This window comes from Mugil cephalus, chromosome 18, assembly GCF_022458985.1.
Source record: "Mugil cephalus isolate CIBA_MC_2020 chromosome 18, CIBA_Mcephalus_1.1, whole genome shotgun sequence".
Lineage (NCBI taxonomy): Eukaryota > Metazoa > Chordata > Actinopteri > Mugiliformes > Mugilidae > Mugil > Mugil cephalus.
This window is the reverse complement of record NC_061787.1, coordinates 983,458-1,011,339: the sequence shown is the minus strand read 5'-3', so window position 1 is coordinate 1,011,339 and position 27,882 is coordinate 983,458. Positions and strand designations below refer to the sequence as shown.

General features: G+C 39.7%; 2 protein-coding genes across 2 annotated transcripts; one reads left to right on the top strand and one right to left on the bottom strand.

Moving 5' to 3' along the window:
• Nucleotides 1-3,695: 3,695 nt before the first annotated feature.
• Nucleotides 3,696-8,144, bottom strand: LOC124995947 (cytochrome b5). The gene is made up of 5 exons (XM_047568718.1): nt 7,824-8,144; nt 5,792-5,920; nt 5,057-5,086; nt 4,864-4,898; nt 3,696-4,453 (listed from the first exon to the last, which is right to left on the bottom strand). The coding sequence occupies exons 1-5, from the start codon at nt 7,959-7,961 to the stop codon at nt 4,369-4,371; spliced, it is 417 nt and encodes a 138-aa protein (XP_047424674.1). The 5' UTR covers nt 7,962-8,144; the 3' UTR covers nt 3,696-4,368.
• A 1,866-nt stretch (nt 8,145-10,010) lies between these two features.
• Nucleotides 10,011-27,817, top strand: LOC124995964 (putative GPI-anchored protein pfl2). The gene is made up of 15 exons (XM_047568745.1): nt 10,011-10,148; nt 10,640-10,798; nt 12,032-12,110; nt 13,086-13,142; nt 13,241-13,352; nt 15,277-15,318; nt 15,445-15,521; nt 16,394-16,497; nt 17,652-17,748; nt 18,850-18,935; nt 20,107-20,293; nt 22,565-23,065; nt 23,147-23,689; nt 24,525-24,608; nt 27,138-27,817. Exons 2-15 carry the CDS (start codon nt 10,671-10,673, stop codon nt 27,258-27,260), a joined length of 2,220 nt encoding a protein of 739 aa, XP_047424701.1. The 5' UTR covers nt 10,011-10,148; nt 10,640-10,670; the 3' UTR covers nt 27,261-27,817.
• The last annotated feature ends 65 nt before the right edge of the window (nt 27,818-27,882 follow it).

Below are 27,882 nucleotides of genomic sequence, written 5' to 3'. Positions count from 1 at the left end.
AACATGAACATCAGCCAATGTGAGAGAGGCCTTTAGCTGCTTAGAAGTTCCCCTGGGTTCCTCTGGTTCCTCTCCCACTATGATGGAGTGATGTTTGTTGGTGGACCACTCCTGTGGAGGGGAACAGTCGTCTTCAATCTGTCTGACTCTCTGTGGATTATTTGTGGCTTCCAGACTCTTTAGAGATGGTTGTGGAACCTTTTCCAGCCTGATGAGCAACAACAACTCTTTTTCTGAGCTCCTCACAAAGCTCCTTTGATCTGTTGTCATCACACACTTCAACACAAACATGAGACAAATCCCTGATTCATAGAAACTAAACCAGGAACTGAGTCTCATCACATTGACTTCACTGATTAGTAAATTTAATATTGGCTCATTTTCCTGAATAAACACATACACATGTCTAATATTCCTGTTTAATTTGTTAGTTTGACTTCTCTTCGTCCTCTTTCTTGACTCATGTGAAACTCTGCTGATGTTCAGAGTCATTTTTCATTAGATATTTGTAGCCGATAGAAATCGTTTGTGAGCGGTTGTGTTTCTGTTGCAGCTGTCGTGTTGTGATGAATTCTCAGAACCTCTTTTGAAAGTCCCAGACCGGTGACATAGTTATGTAACACAGCGCCCTGCGTCCTCCCTGCGTCAAGCTGGTCAGTAAATAAACATGTGACGCTGCCTCCAACATGGTCCTGACGTCACACTGCTACAGCGTGTCCTGGCCAGAAGAAACGTCTCAAAATAATAATAATAATAATTAATAATAATTCAGATGAGCCCTGAAAGGTTCAACCTATAAGCCAATAATAAAGGAGGACGTACAGAGAATGGATTTAATATTAAATCATGAATAGAAATAGTGAATGTTTTATCAGATTGTTCCAGAAGAAACAACAGACGAGAAGTTTAATGAACGGGACAAACTCTTATCAGGCACATTCTGTCCGGGAGGAACCCAAAAATAAGAGCACATCAGGAAACATTAGCACAGAGACAGGAGACAAATTAAAAACCTGATGGATCTGCACATAAAAGGATTCATTCACCCTCTAAAGTGACGGTCTCAGATGGCCAGGCCACCATGGACTTTACCCGAGCACGTTGGAGCCAGCGGTGGTTTATCCTCGTACTGTCCCCTCTGTCATGAAATGTGACTTCAGTCTATGGAAAGAAAATAAACTGGGATTCTTTAGATTCCTCCCAGTTTGGCACAACCAGACTAGTTTTATGAAAGAAAGACAAAAAGTATTAGTAGTGCCGGTTTAACCTCTTATCATTCCAGCCTTCAGCAAAAATAAAAACTCCACAAATCCAGAGTAACTGATGCTGTTCATGAACATGTTGGAGCTCATTCATGGTTTTAGTCTCTTTTTAAAGACAAGACTCTGAAGTTTCTGTCACTACAGTCAGAATCTCTCTACGTGGTTTAGTTCTGGAGGAATCAAAGCTGGAACACGGTTAAAAAATAACAAGTTGTTGTGTTCATTGAATCCTATAATGACTTTTATCTATGAAGGAAATGACGTGTTGCATCATGCAGCTTTTACTCAAACACAGCGAGGAGCTCTGATTGGTTCATGAAGCTGCTGCTGTCACATAAAACGATATGATGGGATGGAGAAGTGAGGCACGTTTGGCTCTTATTCAGATTAAACCGGTGATGTTTGAAAGTTCTTTTCTGATCTGATACTGAGTGAAATTCACACTGATACAGTATCAGTATCAATACTTTGTGTAAATACGCCCTAATGTGTCACAGTCATTTATTTATTTTAAACTCTGAAGTTTGTTGAGGTCGTGGCCTCATTTACTATATAGCCAAGATAATACAACAACAGGAAAACACAATCACACAACCTATGTGTGAATGTTCTCTCCTCCTCATAAACGCCTCGTATTCTGTGCTGTGGTTTAAACCTGAGCTGTTTCACAGGTTCAGTAGTTTAGTTCCTACATCACCTCCAGTGACTGAAGTATCGATGTTTGGATGTGAGAATCGGCTTTGAGGCATAAAGCCCTGGTATCGGAGGTATCGATATTTCAGTATCGACCCGCCCATCACTCAGGTGTGGAGACGGTGAAACAGGTGTTTAGGATCAGCAGCGTTTTCTTTTCACACCTGTGGTGAATTCAGCTAAACCTCCTCAGTTTCACTGTGTTGTAGGCGTTTTCTTAATGACTCCAGCCTGTTAAATTAAAGGCTTTTTGCTTTTGGAGTTTTTATGCGTTTGATTTTTCCATTGTCAGTTCCCAGTTGTCTGGGCTGGTTTCTATCATTTATATCAACTTAATATAATGAGTTCTTGGTTTTCCAAGTTAAGTCAGTTCAATGAAATGGAATGAAATTTCATGCACCTTCATTCTTGACCGTGTCCCCAGGTAACGTTGGTTTTTCCTCCGGCTATAATAAATATGTCAGACTTCCTGCCTGAACCATGTGATCTGCTCATATTAACAGTTTCCAGGATGTAAATGCTTGTTTGTTTTCTTCATGTTTTTGGTTTTTGTTTGTTTTTGTTCTATTCCCACGTCTCTGTTTTGTTTTTCTCATAAAATAGAACAATCTCCTCATTATTTGCTTAAAGAGATGCAGAACCAACGTTTCCTTCTACATCCTGAGCCACTAGATTCATAAACTCTTCATAAATAAGAACATTTAGAGTCAAACACTGACTGGATCAGTTTTCTGGGATGGTGTCACAGTGCTGTGGTGTTTGGCCTCCTCTAAATTCAAAGCTCATTAATGTCAAAGGAAACTACGTCTTTGGTTCACTGAGTGCTGCTATGCTAGGAAAGCTAACGGCTTCTCTGGATGACTGCTGCTAATAATTCAGTTGGAAAACGCTTTCACAGTGGAAAGAATTTCACTTCGTCTGAGAAGAGTCAGGAAACTAAATTTGAAGAAATTTAGAGGAAGTGGAAAAAACACATCTACCTGGACGCCCTTCGTTTGTCTACTTATTATTATCATGTCATATATGTTTTTGCGTATATTCATTTTCTTTGGGGCAAACATAGTGGAAAATGTTAAAATAATAATAATGATGATGAGCTGAGCCTGACTTTACTGATCCTCCACCTCTTCACTGTCACCACTAGATGGCAGCGTTTCTTCTTTTTTTCTATAGTTTTATTATTATTGTTGTTGTTATTGCATCATCACAATATAAATATCTATGACCAGTGATATTACTATGAAACCAGAAGTTATCAGAACACACGTGGTCAAGTGTCATTGGTTAAAAACAGGACTTAAAAAAATAAATAAATAAATGAAAAGATGATTAAAAATGATTAAACGTGACATATGAATTTATTCTGGGTCTGAATGAACTGACCTTCAGTTTGACCGAGAAGTCGCAGGAAACTAATTAGGTGATTAATTAACTGACATGATTAACTAATTAACCGACTGATTAATAATTAATGAGTTGCTGATTAACTGTTTGATTAACTAATTAATTACTAATGAATTAACTACCCAATGAATTAAATAACTGATAACCAATGCATTAACTAACTAACTAATGAACTGACTAGCTGATTAATAATTAACTAACTGATGAACTGACTGGCTGATTAATAATTAACAGACTCATTTTATTTATTTATTTTTCTGTTTCCAGTAAACAAATAATTTCCAGGTCACATGGTCCAATGAAACAAGTGAGAGAGTCGAGACACAAACAAGCAGCTCCACAACCAAAACTTCATTTATTATAATCATTTATAACTTTATTTGTTATAATATTTAGTCATTTATGATCATTTATTGCATCATGAAGCTTCTGATCCCTGACTCAGACTCCACTTTCCCTGAAAAGGCACTTGTTCTGTTTATTGATTTGTTCCGTTTTACCAGTGAATTCGTGTTTGATTTCAGTCGTGACTAACGAGCGGTTTCTCCTCCACAGCCTCCGTTAAATCAGAGAATCAGAGCTTCGAGTAAAGTCGGACGTGTGAAGTTATTCTGATCCGAAGGCGCCTGACGGAGGAGCAACAATTACACTTCAGACATTGTGAGCTCAACAAACTTTGTGTGGCACAGGCTTGTATTTAAGTTCATTTACATTCAGTTACATAGATATAAAAAAATAAACTAATTATACATCCACTGTAGATAGGTGCAACATAAATGACTTCATTAACATAATGCCGCGTGATTGGTTGGTTAAACTGGGTGAAAGGGATTATGGGTATTAAAGAAGCAGCGTAGAGTTAGTGTCCAGTCTCCGCCTCCCGGGGGGGAGGGGCCAGCATTGGCCGGAGAAGCTGTCAATCAAGAGTTGTACTGCCTGTTGATGACATCACAGCTGCAGGCCTGATAATGTCACTCTGCCTGATGATGTCACTCGCTGCCTGATGATGTCACTCGCTGTTTGTCATGTAGCAGCGGTACATCAGCGTGACGATGCCCGCCGCCAGGATTGGGATCAGCCAGTTTGACCACCAGCTGGAACAGAGAGAGATTAATTAACTCGTTAATTAATGAACAGACTGACTACCTAACTAATAAATGAATTAACTAATTAACTAATTAACCGACCGACTGACTGACTAAATATTTAAGTAATTAAATAACTGACTGAATGGCCAGTTAAGTAATTAACAGAGTGCCTGATTAACTAACTAGCTAATTCGTTAACTGTCTGACTGACTAATTAATTACATAACTAACTCATCAACTGACTGACTAACTAACTAATTCCTTAACAGACTGACCAATTAAGGAACTAACTGTTAGATTGATCAATTAATACATTAATTGACTAACTAACCGACTGACTAACTAACTAGTTAATCAGTTTATTAATTAACTAATTAATTAACTTATCAACTCTAAGACAGTGAAGTAAAGTTTACCTGGACTCGTCCCTCACAGTGGTCACCAGAGTCTCCTGGAAAACACAAAGAGCTTCATCATCATCATCATCATCATCATCCTCATCATCATCCTCATCATCATCATCATCATCATCATCACCATCATCATCATCATCATCATCATCATCATCATCGTCTTCATCTAGACGTGTCCTGATACGTCTTCACTTACCACAGGTTTGGCGATCTTGTGTCTGTCGTCCTGCAAACACACAAAGACCAACAATGACGTTACAGCGATGCAAACTTCATACGAACGATAAAGTCACAGTTTCTGAGAAACTTCCACTTACACAACGTCTCCTCTTCCTCTCATTTTTTTCAAACAGACATTATTTTCCTGGAGGTACAGACTTTATCGCCTGACTTTGGAGCCGGAGTCTGAACAGTACGGTCTGAGGGCGGAGCCACGATACTGAAGCCCCGCCCACACTTCCTCCAGACTCACTGGCGTTTTCATTTAATTAATCCTTCACCCTGCTCCACCTCCACCAGCTCCAAGGAAATGTTGGATCATACACTGACCTCATATTTTAAAATAGGTTTTACGACGGTTGGCATGGCAACTGGTGGTCGCCATTATGTCACATCCTGTTTGCACAACGTCAAATAATGAACTAAAACGAAACTTCTATAAAAAAGATGTCGTTAACGTTCATTAACATTATATTAACTACCTCAAATAAGAGAAACCATCCTTGGAAAAAAAAAAATGATGTGTGTTTATTGTGCGTTTTGGCTGCAGCCTCCAGCCACCAGGGGGAGCCATACTTGCTTCTCTTTCACTTTAGAGGAGTTGTACCACGTCCATCTGTCTACAGTCTGTGGTTTTAATCTTCAAAGCGTTGCGTGGAGCAGAAAACAGGACCCCACAGCATTAGTATTCTTGAATAAAAGCAGCACTGACCGGGTGCAGCTCTCCTATCACCATGTCGCTGGCCATCTCTCTGGCGTCAGTGGAGTGTCCCACGTCCTCGAAGCTTTCGGTGGCGTCTCCTCCAGCCTGCTCCCGCAGCACCTCCTCTCCTCCAGGATGCTGACACACACAAAACAAACATCCATCAGCCGACGGCTCCACAGCGATGGTGGGCAGATAATATCGATACCAGCGCTGTTTGATTATATTTCTATTATAAGTTGTACTATTTGTAAAAAGTCCAACGTCTATAACATGAAAAACCATGGAAAAGAAAAGGCAGAGCTACAGAAATGAAGGAGATTTATTTTATTGAATTTCCTAAACATACAGGCTACTTGAAATTTCTTATAATATTTTATCATATTGTTATTTATATTTATATTTATTTATTTTGTACAGAGAGAAGTGCATTAAAGGGACAGATTTAGAGTTTCTTTTAACTGTATTGTAGTTTGTGAACACTGCCTGAAAAAAGAATTTGTTTTTCGTTTGTTCTCAAGTGATAATGTTTTGTTGTTTCTGAACAAACATTTTATTGTGATAATAAAGTATTATTATTATAGAAACTTACAAATGCTGTACACAATTTTAAATGATCAATAATTCAAAAGGCAAAACACAAAAACACTTAAAGGTCATGAAAATTAATTCAGATTGATGATGCATCACTTTAATTACTAAAAACTATCAATGTCGGTATCGATTGTGGCCCTGCATGTACTTGGTATCGGCTCGATACCAGATCTAGCTGTATCGCACTGTTGGTTGACTGTAGGACAACACCCACCTCAGTGAACTCTGTACAACCAAAGCAAACTCCAACATGTTCCTAGCGTCCTAGTCCACATACGTACAGGACAGTTTCAGCATAGATGAGAAATGAGTGACTATTCATCTGGGTTTAACTGAGCGTTTCAGCTCAGGAGCCTTTACAGCTGTTTCAACTAAATCTCCTTCAACTGAATAAAGGTGAATTATTGTCAGTTTGGCCAAAGTCCTTAACTATGTCATCACATGAACTGTTTTAAAGTTCACCGTCATTCATTGAGAAAAAAATAGACACTCTCACACTGGTTTGATTGAACTCTATTAAATACCAATGCTGTTTATTTCAGCATTATCTGAATTTAATTGTTTGTAGTTTAACTACATGAATTTCTTTTTCTTTGTGGCTGCAGTTAACATGTGTTTCAATAATCATCTGATTTATTATTTCTATTAATTTAAACTGTGACTAGAAAACACAAAAAATAAAAATTAATCGTTTTGACATAATGACTATTTCACTAATTATTGCAATGTTACTTTTGTCTCCTAAAAAACACAAACTTAGAACAGAATTAGAAAAAGTTGTAATTTGTGTCTTTTCTTTGTATATATGCCTTGAATTGTTTAATCAATTTCATTTTATTATTTATCTTTCATACCCTAGACATTTTCCTGCTCTTTTGTATGCTGTTGTAAACTGTAATTTCCCCATTGTTGGACAGATAAAGTTTTTCTTACTCTTACACATTTAAACCAGGTCAGTAGCAGAAATAATGTCACGAATGGATTATTTTGTGGGGTTACCGATAAATTATTTAAACTTCAGATAACTTTTATTTTCGGTGTATAATTGAACAAAGATTATCTGCCTGTGGGAGAAATTCCGTCTGAAAGATTTCAGGAATATTTAATAAATTATAAATATAACAGTCTGGTCTCCTCTGGGCTTTCGTGAACAGTGAAAGTTTATGGCTTTAATTCATATGAATGATTATTGATTATTGGTATCTGCTTCCTGGTCTAGTTGATTGAGCTGGTGTCCCCCAAGGAGCCCTCCTGTGCCCCCTATGATTCTGAATTATAGGGGGCACAGTTTTAAATCAAAATAGAATAAACCTGTAACGCAGATAATAATATATATATATTTTTTAATCATAAACTCTTATCTAATTAACAAACAGTTGTTATAATGTGTGTTTTTTCTTTTCTTGTACATATTTTTACAGGTTTTTGCATTAACCGAGCTCCTCACCTCCTCCAGAAACTTGGTGACATCGTAGACTTTGTGGTGGATGATGATCCAGGTAGATTTGAACGAGTTCTGCTGCTCGATCTCTGACAGTCTGTAATATTTGACTCCGGCGGGGCTCTTCTCGTCCTTGTCACCCATTTGTGGCCCTGGAGAGTCGGACGGATTCGACGTAGACTATACAAGTAAAAGCACGGAAGCGCAGTCTGGCGCTTGTGGTTATATAATCCCAGAGAGTCCGAGACGCACGAACGCATCGATATTTTACCACCACAGTAGTAAATTCCAGGGCTGGACTCCCCGGTTTATCGCGGCCCACGCACCTAAGGGAGACACTGGCTTCCAGCTCCGGATTTCAAAATAAGAGTCGCTCTCAGGTTCAGTTCTGACGCCAAAGGAAGTTTATGCAAGTTTAGTCAAGTTTATGTAGAGTTTTAAAAACAATTTATCAAAGGCTTAAATAAATTCAATGTATAATCCCACGTTTCCTTGTAACTTGTGAAGGCAGAGCAGAATGTAGAGAAAATGTGGTCAGGGCATCGATATAATAATAACAATGTTTTTTTTTTAATCAAAACACCCCTTTTTCAAACACTTTTCAGATTCACTGGACATTTACAAAAAAAAATCTTATTCAAGACACATTCTATCAAATCTGGCGCCCCTTTATAGATTACTTCAACCAAAGTAAACCAACACTTCCTGCAATTTAACCTGATTAATATAAAGACAGCACTGAGCTATTTGATACCCTTCCATTTCTGATGCTTCGCATGAGTTTTTTATTTTATTTTTTATTTATTTATTTGTATTCTTTCGTGCACGTGTCGTGGATATGTATGTACGTTTGTTAAACTCTGAAACCCAAATAAAAAAAGTGTTAGAAGTGTTATTATTGTACTGTTTAGTTTGGTTTTATTGGTGTTTCATTGTCATTGCTTTATATTGTGCATGCTGTGTTCTGTATTACTGGGGTTTTACTTGCATGGTACTTGTATGCTCTGACTGGAAAGCACTTTGGGTCAACTTCTGTTGTTTTAAATGTGCTATTGAATAAAGTGACTTATTATATGATGGAGCTTTGTAAGGACCTTGTATTCACTATAGTAGTTTTATATTTTGTAATATGTGCATCTTTTTATATTCTATTTCTATGATTTTTATCCTGCTAGAGATTTGAGTGGACGGCAAAAGCTAATTTTCATTGTTCAGGGAAACATTTAGTCGCAGATTGATTTTATTTTGAACCGGGGTGTTGTTATTCAGTTGAAGGCTACTTGACGGAGTGGGACGCTTCCTGGTACTGCGACGGGGACCGCCCACTTCTCCAAACTAGCGCTGTTATTGGTCGAACCCTTGGTGGCTGTGACGCAGGGAGCGCTGCGATTGGTCAGTCATCATTTAGCAGTTGGGCAAGGACGAGGCTAAAGTTCACTTGAGTTTAACGGCTTCTTTTTTTTTTTTTTTTTTTTTCAAGCCGTTTCTCACGCAAGCAAATAACTCACAAATCTCACGTAACGACTGTTGTAGTTCCTCTATTTGTGTTTGAGTCAGAGGCTTGAACCTCAAAATTGTTGGACAACGAGTAAAAAACTGACACATTTTGTTTGGAGAAGTTATTTTAAGAGCAGGAAACAGTTCCACGTCAAAGATTATCTATTGTCGCGGCGTGTCACTCCACAGCAAAACGTAAAACAAACGTCTTAAATAGACATTCGTATCATAGATTGACACCTAAATAGAACCATCATCGTCTTGTGAATTAGCATTAACTTTAACACTTTTAAGTAATCCTGAAATAGATGTATTTATTTATTATTATTTTTTTAACCACATTTAATTGACTCATTTGTTAGTATCCACGGTTAACGGGCACAAATAAGGTAACGTCCTTTAAAAATGTGCTATATATTTTTATTATTCGTTTATTTAAAAGCAAATATTCCCATCTTAAACAACAGACTGTCCTAAATATGTAAAATAAAATCAGATATAAGAATATACATGCTCCTCGGTGCTACTAATCCCTGGATAGTAAAAACGTGCTAAAGTGAGCACTCATCCTTCTAATCCAACTCTTCGGATACAGTCCTGGATAATTTACATTTTCTCGATTTTATTCCATGAAATTGTAGTATTGAATTGTTTATGTTATAACTATAACTGGGAATACAAACGTCGTGTCTTAATATTAATGTACAATCCAACCGAAAAAGCATTAATAGTTAACTCGGTTACCCTAACGTAGCATTAGCTTCAGCTAGCCAACCTGGTAGCTTGTTTAAGCTAACAGTAAACATTACACTTTTAAAATTCGAGGTCAAACAGGTGAGTAGGGCTGATTTTAACTGGCTTAACTAACTATACTAACTGTACAAATGCTGTTTTATTGCCAGCATTGTGTCATTTCATTTAACAAAGCTATTGCTTCATTATAACTGTGGACATTTTGAATGTGCTCCCAGTTGAGATTGTACGTGGGATCCACCCTCCAATTTATTTCTCTTTTTTAGGGAAAGTTGGTTAGTGTTACATCCTTTTATCTTGAAGGACTAGTTTTGTAGCTCCCTTCTGGTCAGTGATGGGGCCTTTATGGAAAATCCTGGCTCCATAATAGCTTTGCATATTGGAAATTTTATTTTGAAAGGGTGTTATATTTTCTAAATTAAAAGCATATGTTTGAAGCTGGAGGTACACTTACATAAATATCTGTGTGAGCAATGATCAGTGTTTTTGTAACAAGCAATTATCAATTGACTTGGACTTAGCTTTAAGCGTGAAAATCGTTCACCTGTTTTAATGAATGTGTTGTGTTTTAGGAGTCAGAAAAGCTGGGTGTGTTTGTGCAGGATGAGCCGAGGTATCCAGCCTTCGTTGTTTTTCCTCAGCCTCCCGGACCTGAAGAAGCTGGTCTGTGTCACTCTGACTCTGCAGGAGGACGACGACGAGCCGAGGAGCAAACAGATCAAGATCTGCAGGTTCAAACCCAAACGTTTACTACAGGGTGTCAAACTCATTTTACTACGGGGGCCACATACAAACTAGTTTCATCTCATATGAGTTGGACCAGTAACATTATGGTATAATAACCTATAAATAACGATAATTACAAATGTTTCTCTTTGTTTTAGTGCAATGAAGTACATCATGCAATTAGATGTCCTTTCACAACACACTGTATGAACTACCTGAAATTTCTTTTACAAAGTAAAAGTGTAATTGTATTGCTGTCTCTACTAACACAGTGGACAAACTAGGAATAGCAGTGACTTTTATATACAAAAGAATAATAAGATAATGAACACGAGTGACTTATGTGTATGCGAAAGCAAAGGTACGAACAAATGTGAAACAAAGATGTATACGAATTAAAGGACCCAGAATTAGAAATGAAACTATGTAACACACTTAACATTTAAAATCTTATTTAAAAATAATATTATTAATAAATATAAAACTGAATTATAAATACCAGTGAGCTCATAAACTGCTATAAATAAAATGTGTGAAAGAAAAGTGTTCATTTCAGAAGAGTAGGCAAAATAAGCTGATGCTTCACTCTGCACCTTTTCAGTCAGGGTGCATTGTGTTGCTTTGTAGTGTTTTGTTTCTACTTTGTTTTTTTAATTGGTTTGTATCTGTATTTTTATACTTTGTTTATTGTACTTGTTTTTTAAAAGAGCGAAATAAATCGACTAAACATTCAAACAAACACACACTAACTTGCTGCAAAGCAGCTAATAACTTTCTACTGAAAAACATACAAAACTTCTCTAATGGTGACATGGGGGTAATCGTTTAACGGACTCAAATAACTTTACAAAGTCACCAGAATACGCACACATAGGAAAAGATTTTGCATTTCATTCAGTGGAGTAAAACTATGTAACGCCTCTGATTTATTACATTTATACGGTTTTAACCAAATTATTCACACGCCCACACTTTCCCCAGACTATTATTTAATTAATACTTGGCTGTGCTCCACCAATTACAAGGAAATGTTGGATTATACACTGACAAATACATTTTTTTGAACATTCATCAGCATCATAATAACTACCTAAAATGACAGAAACCATCCTTGAAAACCTATACCTCAGCCTCTGGCCACCAGGGGGAGCTCTACTTGCTTTGGCTTCAGTGTAGAGCAGCATATTTATGTATTTATTATTTTAAGTGTCATGAAGTGTGTTTGTGTGTTTTCACAGAGAGCTGGTGCTGCTGTACTCTGATGTCTTGGCGTCTCCTGCTCTGGATTCCATCACTGGTATCACAGCGGTCACAGCTGTAAGAAACACACATTTCCATCTCATGTACAGTGCTGTGAAAAAGTGTTGGCTCCCTCCTTCATTACTTTGCATGTTTGTCACACCTAAATGTAAATATTAGTCAAAAATAACACAAGTAAACACAAATTGGGAGGAGGTTTGGAGATATAAACATTTGGGCAACTTGTCTTCAGTTTCCATCACCATCGTTGAAAGTGAAACAGGAAGTAGAAACAAAAATGAACCTGACTGACAAAAAATAGTTTTTTTAGCCCTGTCGTACTGGCAGCCTTTGTTGTGCCACTGCTTTTAGTTGTTAAACTTTTCCAAATGTTCTCTAGAGCTACAATAGTAGAACTTTTTGCCTCTTATAGGAGTTGTTTGGGAGACAGGGATGAAGCACATGTCTCAGTTTGTGTTGCCGCGCCCTTTATTTCAGTGGAGCTAGTTAAAAGTTTAAAGTTTATGTCCTAGCCTGTTGGCCAAGTGTCTGCAGTCAATAGTCAGTTAAAACCGATTTGTTTTGGGATTTTCAGTAAAATCAAACCCTTGAATGGGTGAAAATTGTGCAGCGCAAGTTTTCTGATAACAGAACAGAACAAACGTGTGATGACACGACCAAAAAAGATTTAGTCAGTTTCATATAAACGGTGGCAATTTATTTTAATATGGTTACTGTTTGCTAGGGAGCTAGGAAGCGCTACCATTAGCTGGGACGCTAGGAAGAGCTACTATTAGCAGAAAGGCTAGGAACAACTGTCATTAGCCTGGAAGATTCGAAGTGCGCTACTATTAGCTGGGAGGCTAGGAAGCTAAGAATAGGTATTGTTAGCTAGTATTAGCTGGGGGGCTAGGAAATTCTTTATTTTAACTATTTTATTTTATTTTAAGAAGGTTTCTTTCAGGGCACGTAGCTTGTGAGACATACAGCTGATGGGTTTTAAAGTAATAAACCACTGAAGGTTTGTTTGACAACCTTCTCCTCTTCCTCAAGGTCCAGTTTTTCCAGACAGGCGCCCTGCAGGTGTTTGTGCAAAGACGCAGTCTACAGGTGGACATTTTGCCAGCTATTCCATATTTACAGTAGATTTAAATTGGTGATATTTTCAACTGAAGTCGTCTTGTGTTTGTGTTTGTGTGTTTGTGCAGCTGAGTTCTCCTCAGTGTGTGTTTCCAGGAGCCCTCCAGTGTTGTCTATCCTTCTCTCTGATCACCAGGCTAACCCCCAGCTGGAACAAGGCAGGACTCTACCTCATCTCTGGTACGATGTTCGTGTCTTGTGACTTATTTTCCCCTCTGAAAGTTTCATTCTGCAGCATTCAGCTGCGTAACCAGCTCTCCGTGCAGTCAAATGCAAGAAATGCAGTATATTAGTGTCTTTACATAGTACTCTGAGCTGGTTATTATGGTTCACAGGTAATCCGACCATCCTGCAGAACTTGTTACTACAATGACTCATTGTTTGCAAGTAAAGGCTTGGAAACCAACATCAAACAAAGAAGGAAATGACTCTTCATGCCAGCAGGTGGCAGTAGTCTGTATTGATCATTACAAAGCGGGAATGGGAAGAAGTACTATTAGCAGGGAGGCTATGGGAGCTAGAAATAGCTACTGATAGCTGGAAGGCGATGAAAGCTAGGAAGAACTGCTGTTAGCTTGGAGGCTAGGAAGCTTGGAAGAGCTACAATTATCTAGTAAGCTAGGAAGAGCTACTATTAGCTGGGAGGCTATGAAAGCTAGGATGAGCTACTATTGGCCGGGGGGAATACAAAGACAGGAAGAGCTACTGTTAGCTGATAAAATATGGAAGTTAGGAAAAGCTACTATTATCCAAAAGGGGCTACTATTAGCTGAGAAGCTAGAAATAGCTACTGTCAGTTGGGAGACTATGAAAGCTAGGAAGAACTGCTGTTAGCTTGGAGGCAGGGATCTATGAAGAGCTAATTTTATCTAATTAGCTAGGGAGAGCTACTGTTAGCTAATTGGAGGCTAGGAAGCTGGGGGAGAAGGCTAGGAAGAGCTACTATTATAGAGGAAGCTAGGAAGGGCTACTATTAGCTGAGAGACTAGGAAGCTAGAAATAGCTACTGAAGGCTATGAAACTATGAAAGCTAGGAAGAACTACTGTTAGCTTGGAGACTAGGAACCCAGGAAGAGATACTGTTAGCTCGGAGGCTAGGAAGCTAAGAAGGGCTACGGTTAGCTGGGGGAGAAAGGCTACGAAGAGCTACTATTATCTAGTAAGGCAGAAAGGGCTACTGTTAGCTGGGAGGCTATGGACGCTAGAAAGAGCTACTGTTATCGAGGAAGTTAGGAAGAGCTATGATTAGCGGAGAGGCTAGGAAGCTAGAAATAGCTACTGCTAGGTGAGAGGTTATGAAAACTAGGAAGAACTGCTGTTAGCTTACTATTAGCTGGGAGGCTAAGAAGAGATACTATTAGCTATTAAGCCAGAAAGAGCTACTATTAGCTGTAAGGTTATGAAAGCTAGGAAGATCTACTATTAGCTGCACAGCTAGGAGACTAGAAAGCTCCTATTAGCTTTGAGGACTCTTAGACCATTAATACGCAGTCAGGGTTGGAATGACTGTGCTTTTTCCTTCACATCAAAGTCCAGCGTTTTGCTGCAGTCATGCAGCGAATCAGGGTAAGGGTTGTGCTGAGTGTCCCTGTTTTTATTAAGCTGTGGGGACCAGACTCTTGGAGAATACTTAATATCTGGGCCACATTTGTTGGGTTTAGATCTGTGAAGACCCGTCTCAGTTAACCAGGTATAGATGAGTTGGGGTGAGGGGATAGGGAATGCATCGTGTCAATGGAAGGTCCTTCTAAAGATAGAAACATGGGAGTGTGTGTGTGTGTGTGTGTGTGTTTGATAAAATCAAAGCGAGTGTCGCAACAGTCGGTTCAACCTTCACCTCGGACCAGTCTGACCTGGAATACATGTGTGTGGGGATGTTTTTGGTTTGTGCGTTGTCAGTCAAGTGGAAGTGATATTTTACAAAACTGAAAAATACTCAAACAACTAATTGAACATTTGCTTTTTATATTTCTGTCTCTACACACATTCAGTCAGTAAGACACAGCAGACAGATTTAAAGATTGTACCAGCTGGACCCCTGATCTGATCCCAATCATTTTTTATTGAGAACTCTAATACGACTGTTTTCACCGTGTGTTCTTAGGTGAAGACTTCCTGACTGAGCCAGGGAGGCTCAACACTGTCAGTAAGTGTCACTCCTACTTAACGGGATCCAGGTTCATTTATTTTATTTATATGAACCTCGGCATCTTTCTAGTCTCAGCAGCATGAATATCATGAAACGTGTTGAAGTGCGTTTGTTGTGTTACAGGCTTGGAGCTGAGCACGAGTGGGCGGCAAATGTGCATCAGCATCGAAACTTACACTGTCCGCCTGCCCCCCCCCACAGTAGGACAGCAAAAACACTGCCACTTCATTAGGCACACCTGTAAATCCTATAGTCCAAGTGCAGGGGCGGATTCAGCATTAGATTCAACTGTGTTTTTATTGTGGAGGCTGTAATCTGTCGTACTATTGGATGCATGTGTTTTCCTGTTGTTTTGACTCATCTAATCTCTAAAAGTTCTTTAAAAGAGCCTTAATTAACAGAAACACTTTAGTGCAGTGGTTTCCAACCTTTTCCCACTCAGGGCCTCAAACTTTTAAGTCTCAAACATTTTCCAGCTAATGATTCATAAATAACGGGCTTCTTCAACCATGGAGAAATGTATTCTCATATATAATAACCTGACATCCACTGTCAGATCCAAACAACATCCAAATATCTAAAGAAGCTCATTAAATTAATTCAAGGCTGACAAATAAACACAAACCCCAATATAAAAATTATGTAAATTCTGCTCTAATCAGGTCAGAAGAAGCAATAACAGCAAAGAAAGATAATTAAAACATTGCTCTCTTACTTATGGCTTTTTACTTTTAAAATAATAAGTGCAGTGGATCAAATGAAGTGAAGTTTGGAGTCACTGCTTCAGTTCCTAATTTAATCCAGTTTCCAAATCCTCCAGAATCATCATCCAGGTGAATTTACACCTTTCATTTGAACGTTTGAACACTTATAAAGGGGTTTAGCTTAGAATGCATTCGCTGCTACGGTGCTAGTATTATTATTAGTACATATATATGTAAAAGAAATTAAAGAATTAAATAAATCCAGATTATAATCCTACATTGATGAAAAGAAGTGTTCCATTAGACCAGGGTCTGTGTTTGATCTGTTAGTGTGTAAACCACTGTGACTTGTGTGTGTTTTGTCTCAGCTGGAGGACTTTGACCTCCCTCCGTTAGTCCTCCGGAAGTTCTGGACCGATCCCAACTTCGTCCTCCACACGGGGGGAGTCATCTGGTGTCACGTCCTGCCCAGGTAGGACGGCGCCACCTGCTGGAGGCAACACATAAGGGGTTTTTACCAGTTCTGTGAGGAATTTACAGATGCGTCTGTCGTTTTTATAACTTGTCAGTAGAGGATTTTGTTCAGATTAATCCAGGTTAATCCAGTGATGCAATAATGTCCACAAACTCCAGAGTCAAGGCGTCAAACGTTACTTGTTAAAAGTGGCTGAAAAGTGTTTTGTCCGTCCTCTTTTCAGAGACATTTTCTTTACCAACCACTAACTGATAAAAATCCATAGTAAAACCTCAAAAAGACAGACTCATCTTTTTTATATGACTGAGAATCTTTTACAGTAAAGTTATTCGATGCCGTCATACAGATATGAGAATCTTCTACTTCTGTATAATAAAGATAATGTTGCAGAATTACATCAGATAGATAAGATAAGACAAGGTAAGAAAAGAAAAGGAGCTTTATTGTCATCGTACAAGAAGACGAGAAAACGATATTATCACCATATCAACAACAATGTAAATAATAATCCAATCTTTAACTTTATTGATGTCGTTTTCTGTCTTTTTGGAGGTGAATTACACTCAAAATAACAATAGAAAGAAGGAAACAGATGCAAAACACACACTGTGTTCACACAATGCGCATTTTTAACACGATATTGAAATTTAATTTTTTAGTACCATGATTATTGTCAGTAATAGAAATAATCAGTATATGACGTGACTCTGTGTTGTACTTGAAGTCTGAGGTATTAAGGGTGAATAGGATGGTTAAATGTGTATTTTATTTTACATTCATTTTAGTGTTTATTGCTTCTACTTAGTGGGAAAACACAAACTCAGCCTGGTTGTGTTATACTGAGTGTGAGCAGCAGGTGGCGCAGCAGCTCTGTTTAAACACATGGTCTGTCCTGACTCACTACTACTAAGCCAGTTCAGGTTGAACCACTGCTCTTTAGAGCAGTAACAGGATGGAATCCATTGCTTGACTATATAAAGAACACAAACAGAATTTAACTTAACAAGTATTTTTGTACTGTACGTGATTTTAGTTTAATTTTAATTGAAGACCAGCTTTAGTCTCGACTAAAGCTAATCGGGATCCTAATAATATACATTATTGTGTCACTGATTGACGGCTCCTCATTTCTATCTGTGTGCGTCTGTTAGCATGAAGAAAGGTCAGATTATCTCCATCAGCCGTCAGCCTCCTAGAGACGGACCCTTCAGGACCTACAGAGACCTGCAAATCCACTGGACCCGCCTGGTGAGCACGCTGAGCCCTCATCACGGGGACGTTTAACTGCACACACAGCAACGTGGAACAGAAACCTGGAGGACGGTAGCCACAACCATCTGCCTGGTGCAGGGGAGAGTTGTCATGGCAACAGATGCAACAGGGCTCAAAAGAGAAATGAGGATCATTTATAATTTATTATTAGATTGTTCGTACAATCGTCCACATCCGGGGTGAAGACTTAGGCCCCGTTCAGACTTGGCAGGAGCATCCGTCCTGTAAAGAAGCTCACATCTGGCGTCAACATGCGTCTGTAAAACTACCAGTACATGACATCTGGCTTCACAGCATGTAAATAAAGTAAAGAGAGCTGATGATTAATTCACTCTCCCTCTTACAAACACGTCCAAAAAAACTGCTGTAAAAACTCAACTGATTCATATTTTTTTCTGCTTTTTTTGCATAAATCCATGGACCACTCCAGCCCTTTACAAAACTAATGAAAATTAAATCATTGTGAGGATCTTTACCCTTTAAATGTCGGTTTGATTACTTAAAGTCACTGCTGCATTAGAAACGTGCCCACTTTCCTCTAATCCCATTTCTAACGTTGTTCAAACTGGTATTTAAAGAGTTAAAATCTTCAAAATGGTTGATTTGTTTTTGTAGTTTTGTAAATTGCTGAAGTAGATTTATGCAGAAAATTATTGATCAATACATTTTGTTTGGACTTGGACATTTTTGTCCTGAATGACTCAAGATGTTTCTTTTCACACTTTGTTACAAAATAATTGTGCCATGTGCCAAAATGATGGTCAGATGAAGAGGAACAAATGTACAAATGGATAAAAATGTCTCTAATGATACCTGAGAGTGAAGCTAGAACTCGTTAAGGCTCGTTAAGGCTTGTTTAGGGCTCGTTAAGACTCGTTAAGACTCGTTAAGGTCAGAGCGGGGCCTTCAGTTAGGACAGATAGATTTATAACTTAATGTTGACCCCACCTGCAGTCTGCTTGATTTTATTCAGGCAAAGCTGAATAACAAAACTTTCCTTTCAGACATATTAACACTGAGAAACTGATTGTTATTATTATTATGATGATGAATCTACGTATCATCACTGTCTTCCAGTACGGCTACAGACTGCCTGAGCTGCCAGAGGAGGAGCTGGTTTACTGCAGCGTCTACTTCAAACTAGTGGGAGAGAGACTCTTCACGTATGCTTATTAATTAACTACTTGTATGGACGAATGTTATTGTAAAGCACATTGGTTTAACGTAAAACTCATGACTTTATCCTGCAATAAGAACATTCTGCTCACTAGACTTAGACTTCAGTGATCCACAAGGGAAATTACTTGGTCGCAGTAGCTTAGTTGCACATAAAAACATGTAAAAAGAAAGATAAAATAAAATATAAGAATTATACATACAGAATTATGAATAAAATATTAAATAAAATGAATAAAAACATCAGTTCTCCAATGAAATAATAGATAACAACTAATAATATACAGCTAAAATAACAAGAAAGGAACTGAGATCAGTAGAACTGGTCAGTGCAGCTAGAATCAGTACAGACCTGATGCTTTACTAGTTTCAGTTTAGACCACAGGTGTCAAACATATGGCCCATCAGAGGGTTTGCAAAGTGCCACAATTACACTAATACACTCCAATACAAGTAGCTGCTATTCCAAGATTTCACACAGTTTTAATAAGACTTGGGGATCACGATGCTGAGACCTAGAACTTAACAGAAAATGCATTAATTTTGGTTTAGAAATGTCCTGTAATCGTGCAGTTTGTTAAATACAAACACTTTCATGACTTTTTTTTTCATTGACTTTTCCTAATTTAATGGAGACACTGGCTCCAATATTATTCTAGATGATAGTTTCTCATACCAAATGTTACAGAGAACAAGAATATGAACTTAGAAATGATATAAAGTCACTTAAACACATCTCTTTCTGATTTAAGGTCAGTCAGTGATTTTATGGTAGTTGTGTAACAGGTATTGTGGATGATTATGTCGGGTTCGGGGCAGTTGTTTTTAATTTAAAGAGGTATTTAGGTATAAAGTACCTGAAGCACCAAGTATGAAAAGTGTTAAAAAATTGAAGGTAATGGTACAGTTATTTTTATTTCTTTCTTTTTTTGAGAAGAGTCGTGCCTGGTTTCAGACGCTGTCCTTGTGAACAATGAAATGAAAAATAGTGTTTTTAAGACGGTTCACGAGCCACACAGACCATGAGAAAGGAAGCTGCAAAAACAACACCAACTCTAAAACTGATTTTTATAGTAAAACAATGAGAAAATGAAATATGGAAATGAATCTGTTGATCTTGGTAAAAGTTTAACCCTCCTTCACCTCCATCCCAAGCAGCTACCCTCTGAGCTGTATCCGCCTGCAGCCTGTGCAGCACTGTCCTCGGGTCAACCTGCAGGGGGCGCTGGGCTCCTTCCTGTCTGATGTCAGGGCTCGGCTGCAGAGCGTCTGTGGTTTCCCTGCACGTCTGACGATCCACTCGAGTTACCACACAGCCAGTCTGAACGCTGCTTCCTCCGCACAGGTACACACACAAAACTACTGCTAGCTTACTGTAATTTATCCAATGCTAACAGAGCTCCTCCTGGTGGCTGGCTGCAGTATGTGTCATAAGCTCCACCCCCTCCATGTTAGTGGGTGGGGCTTCCATGCCTCCTAGCCTCTCAGCTAATAGTTGATATTTCTAACTTCCTAGTCTTGCAGCTAATAGTTGATAGTTCTAGCTTCACAGCAACCCCAGCTAATAGTAGCTCTTCCAAGTTTCCTATCTCCTTAGCTAATAGCAGCTCTTCCTATCCTCTCAGCTAATAGTCTGTTAGCTAGAGGTTGTCTCCTAGCCTCCAGCTAATAGTAGCTATTCTAAGTTCTATAGCATCCTGCTAATAGTAGCTCTTCCTAGCCTTCCTGCTAATAGTAGCTCTTCTATTTCCTCCTTTGAATGATGAATACAGACTACTGCCACCTGCTGGTACATTTTAGTTATTTTAAGTCATTTGCTGTCTTTGTGTCTTTGTGGTGTGTTCAAGAGCAAAATTTTTTTGTTTCTCCCAAAGCCCTGTTTCTTTTTTTTATTCTTTGACACTAACGCTCACATGGCACGTTATTTTATTTGGCCGATTATCGGAGCATTTCCCTCCTCGTGAAAATCTTCGGGAGTGGGTTTATGACCACTGAGGCGTGACACTGAAGAGAAAGAGCAGAGAAGGTCTTCTCGGTGAATTCATCTTCATGATACAGATGTCAGGAAGAAGAAGGTCACTTTTGTGCCAAAGAAAATGTCTGCCTTATCGTCTGTGGCCTCTAAAATGATTTATTTTCTTTGTAGATAACTAGAAGCATTAATCATTTTCTGAAGCAGGTGGAAACTTGCTGTTAAAAGCTTGCAAATAAAATTCTCACTCTTTTATGTGAAACATTTCTTTTTATTTCTTTCTAGCCCCAATAAATCTGAAGAAACCCTGTTATGCAGGAGATGTTTTTCTCTTTAATACCTTTTAATAAAAGTGTTGGGTTTCCTGAGCAGCTCTAAAACGTACAGAGAAGTCTGCAGATGAAGCTATAAACTCAGTAATGAAGCTGGAGGAATGAAAGTTATTTCTCATCCTGAAAGGTCGTTAAGCAGATGCAGAGAGAAAATACTTTCCCTATTCACAGGGTGCAGCTGAAGAGGATTTTATGAGCTTGAGAAAGACTCCGTGGTGAAGCATCCGCAGAGATCGATTCAGTGCTCACAGACTGAAACTAAAATATTTATAGCGGTCAGCTGGGAGGCCACAACACGTTAGAGGTCTTTAGAGTCTGGGGACGGCTGGAAAACGTTAAACACCCAAAGATTTTGTCTTATGAACTTTAACATCCAGGGCTGTTTCAAGACACTCTGGGGGCCCAGACAGGAGTCCCCCCCCCTTAATTAAATCAGTATCTGGTGTGACCCCCCTTTACCTTCCAGACAGCGTCAGTTCTTCTACTTGGACACAGTTCTTGAAGGAACTCAGCTGGTAGATTGATCCAAACATCTTGGAGAACTAAGCCCAGATCTTCCTCAGTTAATCCAGACTCAGTCCATGATGCTGAGACCAGGGCTCTGGGGGGTCATGCTGTTCTTGTCTGGATGTTTGGGCTCTTTGTCCTGCTGCAGAATAAATGTGGGGCCAGTCCTCCTCCTCCCTGATGGTCTTGATGATGGATCAGTATCTGCCTGAGGACCAGACTCTCCAGGAGCCTCCACCATGCTTCACTCATTACTGGAGCTCAACAAACATCATCAGTCCAGATGTTTCTGAGCCCAGTTACTAGGTTCTGGTTCTGGTCCATGGTGGAGTCTCTTGGTCTTGTTTCCATGTCAGAGGGACGGATGTTTGGCTGCAGCTCTTCCATGAAGACCACTTGTGTCCAGACTGGTCCAGACAGTAGCTGGTGGACCTGGTTCGGTTCTGAGCTCATGTCTCTGCTGGACGTCTTCACATTTAGAAGAGAAATAATAAAACCCATGACGTTGTGCCAGTGGACCTATAAGGAGTAGTAACACCAGATATCGATGTGACTTAGGTTTTTCTTTCGTCCGCTCACTTTGCATTTTGTAAATTGTTAAAAATAAATAAGCTCCGCCTCTAACCACTACCACAGCTCCACCCGTGAACAGTAGGTTAGCTTCTGCAGGCATGGATGGGGACACGTAGTTCATATTTCTGGAAGCATTCTTAGTTTACATATAACCTAAATCCAAAGTAGAAAAAGAACGTCGTTGTGTCATAACATCATGTTGTGAGTTTGTTCTTCTCTTCTACCTCCTCAGGTGTTGAATGGCGAGCACATCAACCTGACCACCTCCCCCTCCTTCAGTCCGGTCCTCACCCAGCTCCCTGCACCTCCTCCTTCTTCCTCCCAACCTGTGAGGCCCTTCTTCAGGTCTAAGCCACCAGCCTGGACCTCCCCTCTCCATCCTCTGGACTATGGATGTGGTTTTGGTGACAGTCTGACACAAAGTCAGGGGTGTAGAGTAGATGGAGACTGGATTTCATCCTCATCCTCCTCCTCCTCCTCCTCCTCCTCATGTTTGTCTTTTTCTTCTTCCTCAACATCTTCCTCTTTTCATCTTCATTGCTTCCAGACAGCTTCATCCATCACCTCCTCCATCTCCTCCTCATCTTCTCATCCAGGCGTCCAACCAACTTCATCCCAAACCTCCTCCTTTCATCCACATTTCCAGCCAGCTTCATCCACTTCCTCCTCCTCTTCCTCTTCTCTCTCCATCTTACAGCCATCTTCATCCACTTCCTCCTCCTCCTCCTCCTCCTCCTCCTCCTCTTCTCTCTCCATCTTCCAGCCAGCTTCATCCATGTCCTCCTCCTCCTCCTCTTCTCTCTCCATCTTCCAGCCAGCTTCATCCATGTCCTCCTCCTCCTCCTCTTCTCTCTCCATCTTCCAGCCAGCTTCATCCATTTCCTCCTCCTCTTCTCTCTCCATCTTCCAGCCAGCTTCATCCCTCACCTCTTCCGTCTCCTCCTCAGTCCTGTTGCCTCCTCCTCCTCCACCTCCTAAACTGGTTCCCCTCTTCAAAACCAAGCGTCCGTCCCCCTTCATCAGCCAGAAGTGGAAGGAGCAGCTGAGCAGAGGAGGTGTAGAAGGAGGGAGGGTTACACCACCTTCATTTCGGAAGAAGACTGGTGCTCAAGCTCCTTCCTTTTCTTCCTTGTCAGCTGTCCCGCTCCCAGATCTTCCTCCACCCACGATCCCTCGCTTCAAACGGATTTCCAGTCTCAGCCCTGGATCAAAGTCCAGACCCGGACTAGTCCCTCCTCTGAAACCAGGGATCAGGCTGAAGTCCACGTTCAAGCCCCGCGCCATCATAAGAGATACGCTGCGTGACGAGACGTCATCTAAAACACCGTCTTCTGACGTCTCCAACACCTGCAAAAGGGTCAGTTCAGTTACTTTGGTTTACTATGAAACTACCACGATAAAACTGAATTCATTCATCAAATTTAGTTCTTGTTTTCCAGACTTTAACAGCTACTGGTAGATAAGTTAAGAGACTGTCATTAAAAACTAGTTCTAGGCCTTGAGACAAACAGTGAATAAAATGGTATCATTACTAAGATGAGTAACAGAATAAAATTAATCGATGCATGTCGAACTACGCGGTTTATTCATTTATGCATCTTTTATGCATATTAAACCATCATTATGTGCTAGTGCTGACTACTTGGCAGCTTGTGTGGCAGGTTTCATTAGAATAAATAGATGCTACTACGCACTCACTGCAGCTCACACATCTTAATAGTCTCTAAAAAGAAGATGTTTGTTTCGTGTCATTAGTGTTTCCAGACCCATTTGTGTCTTGGAGGGTCGAGGAGGAATTTAGGGACGAACACAAGACAACCAATGATCTGAACAGAATTTATTTAAATACAAAAAGAAAAAACTCTTAAAAACATAACCAGTGGGGAAGGATGGGACCAAGTGTTTGTGTCTAATAAGTGAATCTAACAAAACTAGACCTGACTTACAAACATCTACAGTGAAAACAACAAACAAAGGTCAAACTATCTTCTCTACTAAATATGTTACCAAACTACACAGGTGCCACAAACCAATAATCCTAGTGTCCGTATGTGTCCATGTGTAGGAGCCTGTAGCTAGTAGGATAACCATGGTTAGTCCTGTCAGTCTCCTCAGGTAAAATCACATGTAGCATCAACTGAACAAACAGGGGACACAAATTAGTGTCTTTTTCTTTTTCTTTTTCTTTTCAGAGAGTTGATTTCAGCTTAAAGCCAAAGAAATCCAGAGCACCAATGCCAGACGTAGATGTGGGGAAAATGGCCAGAAGCAACCAGGTGAGAAGACAAACTGAGCCGCCTTCTTATTCATCCACCGTTCTCCGGTTCTCCTTCCTGGTAGAGGAGACAGTGGACATTAAACATAGATAGATAGATAGATCCATGATGCTTGAGGAAAAGTTCTGTTCTATTTCAGCAGCTAAAACATTAATGAAAGAAATAATCAACAGAGGAGTGAGCTGAAACAAATAACCGTCTGTACGGACCAGTTGAGGTGTGATGAATCCCCTTGTTTTGTACGTCCACCTTTAGATTCCTCCCGCACACATTAACATGATGTATTAAAGTGTGTTAGTGTGATGAATAGCCACGCAGCCTCCTCACAAACATCCTCTCACAGCAGGGTGAGGACTGTAAAAATGATAAATGGTTAGGAGGAGGTGGGAGCTCGCAGGGAGCTGAGCACATTTATAACCACATTCATCAGATTTACAGCTTCAACCTGCACAATCAAGAACAATACATCAGTTTTACATAGTTAGGTCAGTAGACTCGGTGAATAGGTTGGTTTCATGTATACAACAAACAAAGAAGAGGAAATTAAAAGCACCTTGACCCTTTTGATTGATCCAACAGATCTTGGTGGAGGAAGTTTGGGCTAAACTATTTTTTTTTTTTTACAAGCCTTTATTTAACCAGGTCGATCCTGTTACGATATAATGACCTCTTCTCCAAGGGAAGCCCAAGAACACGCACACAACACTAACACAACACATCCAGGATCAAAACAACAGGACTAAGACTCAGGATTTACATTTTAAATTTAAAAAGTCGTGCTGTAAGTCTAAGCGTCCTGCTCAGGCCTGAGGTCCTGTGTGCAGTTCTGCTCTGACACGTCGCTTGTTTTTGGGTTTCTGTGGCGTAATGAGTGGGCTGCTGATGACGGAGTGTGACGGTTTGAGATTTACTCCCACAAACACATTTATCATCTCATCTCTGATTTACACGATCACCAGGGGAACCATCGAGGGAGGAGCACAGGGCGTGTTCAGCTTGTACTGACATTACTAACAGACTAACTGTGGTTTACTGCACATTAACACGCTGGAAACATTTCTGACCTTCACTGCTGCAACTTTAAAATAATACAACAGCTCAAAGTGTGTTGTTGCTTGGTGAGTACGTTTACATGTCCACCAGTATCCTGGTTTGGATTAGCAAAATGAAACGTCCATTTTAATGGGACTTAACTTTGGTGATAACAAAAAGATGATCCAGCCAGTTTCTCCCCAGTAGAAAATACAGAGAGAACAGATCACTACAGGGAGGACAGAGCTAAATACGGTCAAAGAACTAATGCAGCAAAGACACAGGGCGTTTATCATCCGTTAGGACTGGACAGGTTTGAGGCTGATATACTATATTTCATACTTGAAATGCATTCTGGGATATCTGGCTGTACCAAGTTACCTTAACTCTGGGTCCCGGATAAAATGGACGGGGCAGAAAAACCTCCTGGTATATGGACAGTACTTGGACAGACAAGACGAGAAAAAGGGAAAAACACAGAAGACACAAACTGAATAAAAGTCCAAAACTGAAACTCACAGCAAAATAACAGAAAAACAGCCCAAACCATAAAAGTCTGTGTCAGCTCACTGCTTCAGCTCCAACTTTTATAGTTTATACAAGTTCAAAGGCAAAAGTCAACATTAACTAAAAGACTCAAGGACATAAAAGTACAAATAAACTACAGGACTGAATTATATATTTGTTTTTGACTGAAGAGTCAAAGACTAAAGCATCCAAAGGGTCGGATCTGGCAGTTTGTGCTTCGGGCAGTTTTTATCTTGAAGTATTTGAATTAAGGCTTAAAAAATGAACTCAGATTAATCATCAGGATTAATGTGATTAATGAAGCATCTGCAGCAGAACGACTGTGAACGTGTCTCAGTTTGTCCAAGTAGCGTTAGCGTTAGCACCAGCTGATCCGGTAGTGACAGGCAGCAGAACCAACCCATAAAGATGGAAGACGCTAAACAGCACGTTGGTCCTCTCCATGGGACATTTGAGGACAAAGACACCAAGAGGGACCAGTGGAGACACTTAAAGTATCATCACAGTTTTCTTTCCAGCTTCAAACAGCACATGAACCAAGCCAAGCATACGTTAGTCGGGGATTCTGCTAGCACTTGGGATAACGCGGCTAACAGCTGGAGACAAACCGAGACAAACCAGGACAAAGACAAGCTGCCAATGCTGCTGCTAATATGTGTCCACTCCTGCAGCCACTGTTCACTGGGAGACACTGTTCTCAATAAGAAGCGTCAGCTCTCCTCTGGTTGGACAACGTCCACAAGTTAGTTTGTCTCCGTAGCAACAGGGACACATTAATGAGGACACATGGTGGACACAAAAAGACTGTGCAGATATATTCCCTTTTTTCTGGAGTCTGTTTGCTCAGGTTTGCTCTAAAAAATGCACTTGTGCCGGTGGATCCTCATCGGTTTTTGTAGTTTTCTGAAACTCGTATTTTTATTTAGTTTCTCTGACTTTGTGCTTTCTTCCTTTTCTGTCCCTCTCCAGCTGTCGAAGCTGAACTCAGCGACCATGTTGATGTGGCTGAGAGAGAGAGGAGTGGTGGTCGGTGCCAAACACAAGAAGACGGAGCTGATGCTGAAGGTTATGAGCTGTTTGGCTGAGGCCTGAGACTCTCACACACAAACACATCTTCTCCTTTATAGACTCACTCCGGAGCATTAACGGCGGCTAAGCTCCTCATTTAAAGATGTGATGTGAAACCGGGCCGTCGGTTCTGCCTGAGTCTCCAGAGTGTAGCTGCAGCAGATCAGAGCATCTCATCCTTCTACTCGAGATCCTGAAGATTTGCCAGAATTTAATCCTGGTGTCAGATAAAGTCACAGTCTTTAAGGAAATGACGGATTCAAACTACACAGTTAAGATTTAAAGTTTCTTCTCTTGTCTCTTTTGGTTTTGTTTGAATGCAGCATCACATCGTTCCAGTTCACTGATGTTATGAGTAAGTGCTGTTATATATAAAATAAGAATAAAAATAACAGAACGTATGTAGGAGATTTAATTTACTTTTTCTGGAAGTTGTTCAAAGGTTTGTGTTGTTTGAATTTGAAATATTCTGTATAATAACACTAGTGTTTGTCTTTCAACTGCCTAATTATATTTATTGTATGAAACTGGTTTAGAATTGTTGTTTCGTAAAAAAATAAAGTGCATTATTTTCCCTGTTTCTTTACTGTTTCTTTACTGAAGGTTTTATAGACAGAGAAAAACAACCTTGTGTTATTATCCTTGT

Coding starts and splice junctions, on each gene's coding strand:
- LOC124995947 (XM_047568718.1), bottom strand. CDS start 7,961: ATGGGTGACAAGGACGAGAAGAGCCCCGCCGGAGTCAAATATTACAGA. Junction 5,921..7,823: donor TCACCAAGTTTCTGGAGGAG/GTGAGGAGCTCG, acceptor TGTGTGTGTCAG/CATCCTGGAGGAGAGGAGGT. Junction 4,899..5,056: donor ACAAGATCGCCAAACCTGTG/GTAAGTGAAGAC, acceptor TGTGTTTTCCAG/GAGACTCTGGTGACCACTGT.
- LOC124995964 (XM_047568745.1), top strand. CDS start 10,671: ATGAGCCGAGGTATCCAGCCTTCGTTGTTTTTCCTCAGCCTCCCGGAC. Junction 10,799..12,031: donor AAACAGATCAAGATCTGCAG/GTTCAAACCCAA, acceptor GTGTTTTCACAG/AGAGCTGGTGCTGCTGTACT. Junction 24,609..27,137: donor AAATGGCCAGAAGCAACCAG/GTGAGAAGACAA, acceptor GTCCCTCTCCAG/CTGTCGAAGCTGAACTCAGC.